Source organism: Lethenteron reissneri, chromosome 5 (genome assembly GCF_015708825.2).
Source record: "Lethenteron reissneri isolate LAM-NWPU_2019-01 chromosome 5, ASM1570882v1, whole genome shotgun sequence".
Taxonomy (NCBI): Eukaryota; Metazoa; Chordata; class Hyperoartia; order Petromyzontiformes; family Petromyzontidae; genus Lethenteron; species Lethenteron reissneri.
In genome coordinates this window covers 8463661-8476358 of record NC_083783.1, presented here as the reverse complement: position 1 = coordinate 8476358, position 12698 = coordinate 8463661, and the positions used below count along the sequence as shown (strand labels likewise).

The following is a 12698-nucleotide window of genomic DNA, read 5'->3' as shown; positions in this document are numbered from 1 at the left end:
GTGGTCCCCTCGTTTACACTGCTGGGTGAGCAGAGGAAGAGGGATTTAACATTTTCCTCTTGTTTCAACTGCGTGGCAGAATGTCAAACCGGTGGCCTCTGGGCCATATAGTCTGGTGTGCTAACCATTCCACCATGGCAGCATAACAATATAAACATATATAAACATATTATCTTTGAGTAAACTAACAACAAGCCAGAGTCATCCACTTGCATTGCTAATTATTGCAGAAAATCAACAAACTAGGATTATGCTAATACGGTTTTCCACTTTATGGCAATAAAACAGGTGTTACAATGTTAAAACACCAAACTGAAACCTTTGCAAGGAATCATGTCTGCATTAACCACGTATATTTGTGGTGAACATGCAAACAAAAAGACATGCTCTGACAGTATGTGCATTGTCTTTGAAACTGATTGGTCCACACCAGAGACATCTTTCTTTAGAGCCTCGTCTCAAACGGCGTTAGACCAGAGTACGCCAAAAGGCAAACAGCACAAAGACAATGCCACTCTCCAGACATTGAGAGCTCGGGGTGAGCAGTTACATCATGAGACCTCCATTGCCTGGGTCTTGCAAAAGAGTGAATATTTCTGAATGTGCTGAATGTGCTGTCACCTTTACTTTAATAAAACACCACATTTACTCGATCTGATCGATGATGCTTTGACAGGCTCTTTAACTACATAGCAGGGACATTTCCACACAACACTGCTTGTTAAATGCAATTCGTGACATGATCTGAGCCTCTCTTGCAAATGAGACAGTGAAGCTCGTTCAGCCGTCACCTTTTTAAATAAAACGCTCATGGTGATCGTGACACCGGTAAAAAAAAAACTATTTTATTCAAATGTATGGGAATGACAATGAAATGATGTTCTCATGACGTCTATAGGGTGCCTATAACAATGCTCGTGACCTTACCTATGAAGTCTTTGCTTCGCACTTACCAAGCTTTAACCTTGGGCTTTAAACTTTAAACAGCTCAGAACACACAAAGCTAACAAACAACCAAGGTTTAAAGAGTGAATGATTTTGCGCCATCCATCCGTAACAGTGGGGGCATTATAACGCTCTTAAAGATGACCCAATATGAACATGGCTGTCATATAAAATCCGTGTTCGCTATTGGGAACGGGGCGTCTTGAAAAATCGGCAAAAGTGATCAAAGCGTTGCCCGAAACATGCAGACAAATCACCGCAAAAAGGACAAACTCCAAATATCCAAAAGCCTTTTACCCTCGTGGTCATCAATCGGCTCCCGTACTAATCAACACTTCAAAAGACAAAATACTTATTGGAAAGTGTTACACGATCCATGCACGGCGCATTATAGTTTTTAAACCCGTTTGGTTTGCTACTTCCTTTCGACCGAGTCCCAAAGACGCGCACGCTCGGGTAACAAACGGAGCAAAGCGGCGCGGTACGGCGCCACGAGACGCACCCCTGATGCATGTCCAGCAGTCAGTCACGGAGGTTGTGGCGTGCAAGCTCCGCCTCGGTGACGTGCAGCAGGCGGCCGCGCAGTCCCGTCATGTCGCGCCCGCTTTTGGCGAGGCGCACCCAGTCCATGAGCGAGCGGCCTGGCTTCAGCGACACCTGCGCACAAAAGCCAATGGCGACAGCACCACCGCACGTTAGGGTACCCCGCTTGAGGGACGTTGCGTCCGGGGATTGATAGCCTCTCGTGAAGGCCGTGGTCTCATTGGAGTCATTGTTGTATAACAGTGGCGAGCAGTGGCGCACAAGTTAACGCACTGCGCTGTGAACCTGTAGAGTACGCTTAGCAGCCATGGATAACACCAGCAGCGAGTCATGTCTATTCCAGTCTTGCCCTCCTCCTTCACCAACTCACATTTACCAATGTGGTGAAGTACGCTCAACAATCATGGGCGGCTGCCCAGATTCAAACGCAGGATTTCAGCGGTACCAGGTCAACACTGACCTCAGAGCCACCCAGCCACCTTTTATTGTATTACATAACGACATCACTCTAAAACATTTTAACCCATTTAAAATGTCAATATATGAATATCCTTAGAGCACTATGGCATTACCTGGCTTTGGTTGAAAATAAATTCTTATAATTCATGAGGCATCAAACTCATGCATTTTTTTCTGCAATGCATAATCTGAGATTTAAAATATGTACAATTTCCAAAAATATTTAATTTCATCCCAATTTTAGTATAAAGTCAAGATGTCTCCATCCTTAAGAGTATTGGGAGCTTTTCATACCCATCGGTAGTCTTATGCCTGGGGTTACTTCTAATTTGGACTTCCGAGTTTAGACTTTGATTACCGGTGTTTAGAGTGAAGAGGATCTCCGGATTAAGTCTGGGGTCCACGCGAAGTTCAGCGCAGGGTTAAGACTGTAGGCTAATGCTGGGTTGTGTTGGGCTGGCCTCTGGAGGGCGTCCCAGTGCTGTTATAAGGGTAGTGGGGGTTATTTTTTTTTGTACCATAGTTTACCCAGCCGGTCAGTGTGGGTGGGCTTTTGTGGTACTCTCCAAACAGTGCTATGGCATCTTAACACCTGTATTATTGCCGGAAAGCGTAAAGCCTATTATTGTTCCATCGCTATGCTAATATGTTTGTGCCTGATGGTCACACGTCCAAACACAATCCAGGCTCAACCTCAGCTTAGCTTCCGATATCTGAAGAGATTCGGCACATTACGGATGATCGCGTCATAGGCACCCGTTTTACATGACACACTGATTTAGCGCAGCTATTTAAACAATTTAATAAATAAAACATATCTCAAGATTTCTGGTGGTTTAAATCTAAGCTCCATGCGATTGACTTAAATAGGTTAATTACAATAGGGTGTACAGTATTCGTTTTCAGACAATTTAGGCAGATTTTTCTCTCCCCAATTGTCTTAATTTTAACTCAAAAGTGGCCCTGACTCTTTACCGTCTCTTGCATCAACACGTCATGGAGGGAGTGAGTTCAGAACTAGAATATTGTATTTATACTGGCGGAATCCCATGAGCTACTTTTGTTTCACAGATGTCCAGCTGGGTCTTGGGGGGGGGGGGTTCTCGGGGGGTCTGTGGGGGGGGGTTCTCGTGGGGGGTCTCAGGGGGGGTTTCTTGGGGGGGTCGAGGGGGGGGGGTCTCGAAGGGAGTCTCAGGGAGGTTCTTGGGAGGGGTTCTTGTGGGGGGTCTCGAGGGGGTCTGGGGGGGGTTTCGTGGGAGGGTCTTGGGGGGGGTTTCGTGGGGGGGTCTCTGGGGGGGAGTTCTCGGGGGGGGGTCTCGGTGGGGGGGTCTCGGTGGGGGGGGGGGGTCTCACCTTGTTCCTGGGGGTGCCCGCTAAGCCCGATCCCGACACGCGCTGCTGGGACGCGGGGGCTGGGAACACGCCCAGAAGGGGGGCGCTGCCCCCCACGGATGGAGGCAGCGGAGTCCCGGCGAGAGCAGCGGGGCTCTTGAACACGGGGAGCGACTTCTCGGCTGACATCGTGGGGCGGAGGCAGGTGGGCTGGGCGGACTTTTTCAGCGACTGTTGAGAATCAGCGGATGAGAGCAAATACCGCAACAACAACAAAAAAACCCCGATTACTGACTCAGAACGGATTCCTTACTCTTAATGCTTTTTTTTGCCACCATGATCCTGCGTTTTCGTATGTTTGGTCAATTACCTCGAAAGTAAAACTTCTTCTGTGGGAGGTATAAACATCCGTAGGTATACAGGTGGAGACAACTCAAGTCTCCCCCTACCACTACAGACGAGTTCTTGAACCCACTTGCTGTACTGCCACCTACCTGGTCACCTCGCAGCCCAGCGGATGCGGCAGCCTCACAGAATCTCTGCGTTTCAGTTTCCTTTATTAGGTATAGCCCTGTGAACCATTCCGCTCTTGAATCGGGTGCAACCGCAACAAACAAAAACATGAACAAGAAACATCCTAAAGTGACAAAAACATTCTAGATATGAAGCTTTCGTGACTGCAAGGATTCATACTCGATGGTTTTATCGGTAAAGTCACGTAGGTAAAAAATCTAATCAAATATATGAAAAATTTAGTTGTCTTCATTTTTTTAATGAAAAATTCAGTTGTTTTCATTTATTTTATTTTTTACCTACGTGACTTTTCCAGAAAAAAACAAAGAGTATGACAAAAAAATCTTCAAGTGACTACGCGCAAACATAAAAATCCAGGAAAAAAACAGCAAAGTTTTCCAGAATAAGCACCGTGCATCAACGCTGCGTGCAAAAATCCCAGTGGGATGCAAGTCAAACAATAACAGACATAAGACAATTTAGATTAAAGTTATCAGCCTAACTCTGTACTACAACAAACAAATATGACTAAACCAATACGCACGCCTCCGAAGCGATGGATAAGGCGCACAGAGCCACCCCGGATAAATTAAATACACAGAATATAAAAATGTAAAAAAAATATTAAACACTAGCAGCGTTGCTTCTATTTCGTAGGCAACAATCTCCCAGGATTCATATTCTTGGTTCTTTCGGTAAAGTCACGTAGAAGGGAAATAATAAAATAATAAAAATACAACAATTTTACTATTTCCCTTCTACGTGACTTTACCGAAAGAACCAAAAATATGAATCCCTGCAGTCACGAAAGCTTTAAATCGAAAAAGCTCCCGAGAGGGGGCGAGCGAGCCACCCCGGTGCGGCCGGGGGCGAGGCCGTCCGAGCCGGCGAACAAATCTAGCCGAGGGTGGGTAAGACCGAGAGGCCTAGGCGCGTCTATCAACGGGGTTCTCTCTTCGTGGCTCCACGTTTGTCCTCTCCCTCCTCTCTCTCCTCCTTCGCTCCGCGGGAGTCTGTCCCCATGGGCTTGACGGTCTCGTGGAACGGAGGGGGAGAGAGGGAGAGTTGTCAAACAGCGGTGAATGTGTGTGGGGTGTCGCGCAATCGTTCCTAACCAGAGGACGTAGCCGAGATATCCTTGAAACGTCTTCCAACAAGTTGATTTTCCGTCCCTCATGCGCCCATTCATCAGACAAACGTGAACGGTGGTGGTGTTGTGTTGTGTTCAACCTCACCGGAATGTTGAAATCGTGCAATAAATATATTCCAGCAGAGACGGAAGAGAGTTTCCCGTCAATGTGTAACCCTTTCGTAATGCGACGTTCAGAAACATTTTTTTCCGTCACCGCCAGAGGGCCTCCGTTCAAGTCAATGTCCATAACTTCGAGATTTGAAAATTCGTGACGACAAGGATTCATACTCTTCGGTTTTTTCGGTAAAGTCACGCAGGTAAAAATAAATAATAAAATTAATAGAAATAATAGAAATAAAATATTATTATTTCTATTATTATTAATATAAATAAAACAAAACAGTATTATTTTATTATTTTATTTCTATTATTATTTTTAATATAAATATAATAATAGAAATAAAATAATATTATTTTATTTCTATTATTATTTCTATTATTTTTATTATTAATTTTTATCTAAGTGACTTTACCGAAAAAACCTAAGAGTATAATGTCAATAACGTTGGCATCTGGCGGATGGTGGCACTCTGAGCTCATTCATTCATAGATTTTCATTCATTCATTCATATCCATGCATCCAGACGCTTCTGCGCAGCGTTAATATATCAAGCGTTTGTTTACTCTGTTTCGTCTCGTCGACGCTACCCTGTGGAATTATCGTTAAGCTCTTAGTCTGTGGATTTCATGCAGCTATTGCTGACTAAATTACTACAGGGCACAGTGTTCATTTGGTATTGGGCCGCCAGTGTCCTTGCAATGAAGAACGCGAAAGTAAAACAACCGCTATAATTTTACCTTTAGGTGGTTGAGCCACAAGATACCCGTCCTGTAATTGCGTCAGAAGCAGCGGAGTGTATCGCAGTGATGATGCCTCCATGGTCTGTTCCATGGTCTGCTCTGAGTGACCACAGACTAAAAATAATAAAATTCTTGCGAAATTAGCACTTGGTCTACATGAAGCTATACGTACTATCCAAGTGCCTATATCTATGGGGCCATTTTGGCAATATTAAAATGATGAAAATTTTAAGAATAGGTTTAACTTTTTCTGGTAATAAAACAGGTATTAAGATGGTCAAACACCAAATCGATATTTTTTGAAAGACATCTGCATTAACCACACGTACTTGTGGCAAAACATGCAAACAAACATACATGATTAATATATACATTGTCTTTGCAATGCTCATCGCATTGCATAATCGCAACGGTAAAAAAATACTCAAGAGGATGATTTAGCCAAATATTACAAGCAGACCCCATCTAAAAAATATTCATTTGTATCGGGGAGGTTTTCATACTTAAAAAACTATTATATGAGGGCCAGTCCAACCTTTTCAGGGTGTTTTAATTGCATCCATAACAACTCAACTCTGATTCCCTGATGTGTCTCTAAGCAGTCTGGCTTTCATGCCAATACTGTACATTATCAGTGTTGCCAGCGATCACTTGGCTTCAAGAAGCCATCCTGGAAGTCTTCAGCAGTCCTCTCCCAGCGCCTGCCTTGTTATTTTTTTATTAAAAATATAATACCGATATAATAAATAAGTTTACATAGCATCTTTCACATCAAGATGTTTCAAGGGTCCTTCTCAAGCTGAGAAAAGGGCATAGCAAAACCATTAGACTACAATTGTTAATACATACAATAATTATTCAGATTAAAAATTGTTTATAAAGGACTAATACTGCAATACGTGTTTAAGACTACACATTGTATTTTTAATGAGCATAACAATTCGTAAATAAATTGTTTTAAACAAATTACAGAAAAATGTTGACGGACTCTGGGACCCAACTTGGCCTGGCGATTATTTTCATGGTTTTGGGCCACAAAACACATATACCCATTTGTTCCAGAGAGTGTATTTAAACGTGAGCAACCAGCAGTCTTTTTACATATGATACAACCTGTCCGTACAATTGGCTGTCATGTTTTCCTTGACGAGTCACATCACAGCTGTTCTGTGATCCACCCACCAGATGGTAAGACAGCCACTTTCTCCATACACAAACACAAACCACACGGCACACATGGCAACCCAAAACCAGAATTCCATACTTTATTGAAACGAACAGTTTTCTACACTAATTGGTGCCGACTGTGTAGCACTGCCCTCCGTATCGAAAGCGTTTCAAGCCAATTGTCGCATACGAACACGAAATATACTCATAAATTTATGAAATGCTCCACTAATTCTTTCAACCGTTACTAAACTGCAAATTATTTAAGCACACCGTGTGATGCAATTATGGTGAAATAAAATGAACCATGTTATCTTCTCAACAGCAGATAAGAGACTATTGAGTTAAAATAAAAATTTCTGCATTATGCCCTCATCATCATCTCACCATAATGCTATATTGGAGCAAGTGTGGATTTGTTACTGTATTCTATCAGTATTTTTAAGCCCATTTGTTTCTAGCACATATTTCTGAAACATTAATATTCAATAGAATATAGCCCAAATAATTATTTATGTATTTTTAAATGTCAGTAAAAATTTGGGATTTAAAGTTTGGGAAACATTACGTCCAGTTTACGACTCTCACATTTGCGCCACACATTTCAGACGTCGTTTAAGACCCATCTTCCAACACGACTGAACACATTTGAACAGCAATGGTTCCACTGTGAAACGTAGAAGAAAGTTAGTGAGTTCATTTCTTTCAAAAGGTCAACTCACTTAAGCAGAGGAAGGAAGAAGACACGGTAATAAAAAAATAATTTTAAACATTTAGAAGCAATGCTTTGGGCCAATTTCTGTGAAAATGTCATGTTCAGTCCTGTTATAACATTTACAATGGCGAATACGTTGTTTTTAAAATGTTTCAAACATTCCTTGATGTAATTGTCTATTCCTTTCTTACTTAGAGTAGTTTAAATTGTACTAATTTTAACCGATATAGGTTCGAATGGAAGCACGAAGGCTCCCCAAGTCCTCCGCAGGACCGAGGAAGTGAAGGACCGTCCAGTTGATATAATGAAGACAGGAGTCTAGATACGACTACTAAGTGTGCTTTTCAAGTATTTGGCTGCTATAAATTTCCCACATGATAAGCCACTTCATGCTTAGAATTGCGCGGAGAAGGAGCAACGCATGGATTAGAAGGCATACGCAAGTTTATGACAATTTAAATTATTCCGAAAAGTGGCCTTGGGCAAGACAGAATAAATGATTGCAGGTCATCAATAATTATGGTGAAGTGGCAGCCAATGAATGAAACATATCCGAAAGGACATGGACTGACTGACGAGAGGGAGTAGTGAATCCATTTTGAGTGCAGGCACGAGGTACATCGTGACAGATGGCGGCGGATTGGGGAAGCCTTCATCCAGCAGTAGATCGACCATGGCTGATGATGACGACGATGAATGGGCAAGAGCCAAGACTTGAATGATCGGTTGTACCTTGATGGGGCAGTGAAAATAACTCAACGACGGAAAAACCGAAGGAATCATGCAATTTAACAGTGGAAGCTTCAGAGTTCAATGCTATAACGCCACCTGCTGAATGAGTTGTCTGTGCAGGACATTTCCCACTGAATAATCTTCTCTCGCAGAGTCCATGGAGCTCTGAAAGGTGTTGGATTCATGTGCATGGAAACCATGGTGATGACAAGAGTGAAGTGAACGTTACTGGTAGGAACCTCCTGGTTACACCAGCCCACAGGGGATTATTGTGTCCGTCCGTCGTGCATCCAAAAATGGGAGGGGTTGGGCTGGGTGGAGAGGGGAGGGTGAGGAGGGGCTGGGTGGGGAGGGTGGGGAGGGGCTGGGTGGGGAGGGGAGGGTGGGGAGGGGCTGGGTGGGGAGGGGAGGGTGGGGAGGGGCTGGGTGGGGAGGGTAGGGGCTGGGTGGGGGGTGGGACGGGTGGGGCTGGGTGGGGAGGTGCTGGTCACCCCGTGGTGCCGGCTTGTGCCCGCCCTCACAGTCGGTCATATTTGCGGAATACACCACGCCGCCGTTGACCCTGGCCATTGACCGAGCAACCCAACGTTCCTACCAGCTCCCTTCCGCAGGAATGTTAAAGGCTACCGGTGATGTAATACTGTCGAACCAATGACGCCGCGTGCAAGGACATTAGGTTCGCAAAAAATTATAGACATCCATGGACATTGTGTTAAAGTTTTTTTTTAATACGTGGGGATTGTGCCCTCTGCATAATAGTATTGCTGAGTTGATGTTTTTGCTGTGTTTTAATGAGCACAGGGTGAATAAGGCAACACAAGCCAAGATAAATGTGAGTGAGGGCTTTGAAAATCGTGGTAATTTAATTACTTTTTTTTAAACAGACATCTTTAATAGGTTTGTTTTGGTTGGCTTCATTTGAAAAAGAAAAGGAGTGATTTAAGCATACGTAAAAAAAACATTTGGCTTGCAAAACTATTTCAAAGGCATATTAGTAATATGACCAACGTTAATTCCTGTAAATGTTCACGATTTTAAGCCAGTATCCTTGTAAAATAAATAAATCTACAGTACTATTACATTTGATGTGAAATACCAGAGTTATAAGCCATCAAAGGTTAAGTCATTTGGCCATGATCCACTCTCCGTCTGATTACCACCATACATAACATTGTTATGACTGAATAGTAATTTGTATCCACTTATTAATTCCATGATGTATAAAGACCTCCCCAAGTCATGTATACATGAGGTTGTGAGTTCCTTCCCGACGCTGACGCCTGTATATTTGGAGTTTCCGTGGTCGCGTGGATTTTTCTCCGGGTCCTCCGGTTTTTCCCTCCACATTTAGAAGCATGCGTTTAGAGTTTTTGGCTGCTATACATTTCCACATGATAAGCCACATCATTAGGCTATCATTTGTGGCCATTTCGCTTCTGAAAAAGAGCTATATAGCTCAGTGGGCCTTACCTGGTCACATACAAATTGTTTTTCATAGTTTCATGTTGGACATAAGGATTGTTTGACTATACTTCACCATCTTCTTGGTTCTTTCGGCAAAGTCACGTAGAAGGGAAATAATGAAATAATTAAAATAAAACATAATAAAATACAATTCTCACGACGTTTCGGCCACAACGCAAGCAGCCGTCCTCAGGTGAAGAACAGGTCTGTCGGAAAGACTATTTTGGTCAAATGTGGATTGGTGAAGGGGATGGTCCAGGAACGGTTTCAGATATCACGAGCCACTGATGTTTGCTGTCACCGGGAATCAAACTCAGGTTGCCGGATTCATCGTACACTGTGCAAACCACTGCAGCACGACTCCATCCAAACGACTGATATATCTTGGTGAAGAAAAACAAAACTGCCTACCTGGACCCAGCCGTTGCTACCGCACAACCAGTCTACAATGTAGTTACATCAGTTGTGAGAGTGAGATTATCTGGGAGGTTGCTTCCAATACGATGGGGGGTGGAGGTGAAAATTTGTCTCGAAAATTTAAATGAGAAATGTTCACACTTCGATTACTAATGGACATAGACGTATAACACAGGTCTTCAGCTGTCTGCAAAGTGCGATGAATGCCCTCTAGATCAACACCAAAGCTGCCTTTCTCTGTGAAATTGACTGCTAAATCAATCGCCTAGATATGTCATCTGAAACTACAAATGGCAAAGTGGACTTAATTGCCTTCTCAAATGTCAGCTTCGAGCCATCACTTCGTGTCACTAAGTTTGGTGGGAGAAGAAAAAAAAATCTACTTACGTAGGTTAGGCCCAGTTTATTTATCACACCATTATTAATCTACGCTGCACTGAAGCGATAATTTAAATGAATGTTTTTTTGTGTATGGCCACCGTAATAAATGATAGCTTGTGACAATGCGAAGTTTAAACAACAAAAAATCGCGACACATTTCAGCCGTTTGTCAATTCGTTGCTGAACGAAGGCCTCCCCATGTTTGTGTTGGTCAGGGATGCTGCTGGGCCATACTTCACTCTGCTGGTCAATGCAGGTTGCTCAAGGGGGGAAAAGCTCGGAACTCGTTCAGATATCAATCGCCACTGTTGGTTGACCGCACCCGGGATTTGAATTCAGGCCACCGTGTTCACAGCGCAGTGAGCTAATCACTGCGCTAGGACCCCGTCCTATTTGTTCGTTTTAAAAGCAGCATTTGTCTGCGACGACGGTGGTAATACATTTCACATGTTGTGCCACTTGTACAACAACAAGTTGTATCGCGGCCCCCGTCATCACGTAGCGAGTTCGGCACGCCATGATTCAGCCTCCCCACCCCCCCAGCCCCTTCGGCAGAAATTTGATGAAGTCACTATTTGGCATCACGATTCGGTGTGTCACCGTTGAAGCATCCAGTCTTTTTCGTCTCTTTTATTCATAATCTCGTTTATTGTCCCTCTCAACCCTCGTTTGTCCAGTTCTTGTTTTTAGAGGCTAAATGTAATCAATCTTAAATAACCGATTCTCACGCGCACGAAACCGATACACGTATCGCGAGCACAGGAATAGATTTTAATCGATAGATCCAAGTGTCGTTGATACCCACGTGGAAAGTGAAGAAGTGGCGATTGTGAAATTGTTCAAGGCAGGGACGGTGTTAGAAGAACAGACAATGATCGATGAAAGGGATTTCGTCGCCAGCTAAACTCTCTGAGTGATTGATACCGGTGCTTTCTGCCCCCAGCCACCTCACCCACCCACCCACCCCGAGCCCTTAACCCCTGACCTCTCAGCCCAAGTCAACACCAGGCCATGACAACCCCATCTACCACGGCCACACCGAGGAATCCTGGACCTCTCTGCCAAAGTTTCATTTGTCATTTCGCATGAACACTTTTGCATGCCCTCTTGAGGCAAATACTGCCGCTGTAAAAGCAACTCCACGTCAGTGCACGCAGGGGATCCATTGCTGAGGAAATGCATGAACATGATCGACAAAAAAACCATACCACGTCATAAATGTGCTGTATTTATAAACATTAAACAACGTTTTGAAATGTTTAGGTCATAAAAAAGGATACGATTACAACTCTTGCTTTGCACACAATTGCAATACAGTACAATACACAGGCACTTCTGATCTAATCATAACTTAGCCGATGACATATTGTTTTAAGCGACCAATAGCGACTCATTGTCTAAGACCAAATCACCCACAATGTGCCTGATCTCATCAGATCTCCGAAGCTAAGCAGGTTTGAGCCTGGCCAGTGCATGGATGGATTACCACCATGCACAGCAGCTTGTTATAGGCTTCTGCAGGGCAAGTTTGTGGGCAGTGTAGAAAAACAAATCAATGTTGTACCGTACTTCTATGCTCCCTGCCTTCACCAACCTACACTGACAAGCTTGGTCAAGTTTGGTCGAAATACTTGCATGGCATGGGGAAGCCCTCGTCCCACAGTGGATTGACAGAGGGCTGCACATGTACAATGGCTCACTGTGTGGATGCTACGAGTGAGAACATGTTTCTGGGCAGAGTGAACAGCGCAGCCTTGAGGTGCAATAGCAATAGGGTTCCAGAATCATCAAACCCAGGCCGTGGAGTGAGAAGACCATTCACCCTCTTGTGTAATCAACACACACAAACAGATACAGCCCCCATGTCATTATGTAAATAATGAATTCCATATTTTTTGGGTCTTTCGGTAAAGTCACGTAGATAGGTTCAAAGAAAATAACAAAATACTCCGACGTTTCGATCGCAACACAAGCGGTCGTCATCAGGAAAAATAAATGATGACGAACGCCTGTGTTGCGATCGAAACGTCGTCGTTT

At 43.7% G+C, this 12698-nt stretch overlaps 1 protein-coding gene across 1 annotated transcript in view; it reads right to left on the bottom strand.

The window, feature by feature from the left end:
- Nucleotides 1–5105, bottom strand: part of LOC133352323 (cytochrome b5 reductase 4) — a 47705-nt gene extending 42600 nt beyond the window's left edge. The window contains 4 exon segments of the mRNA XM_061567917.1: nt 1448–1469; nt 1471–1602; nt 3301–3510; nt 5028–5105. Coding sequence (XP_061423901.1) covers nt 1448–1469; nt 1471–1602; nt 3301–3468 — 322 coding nt within the window. The 5' untranslated portion in view covers nt 3469–3510; nt 5028–5105.
- Between the last annotated feature and the right edge of the window lie 7593 nt (nt 5106–12698).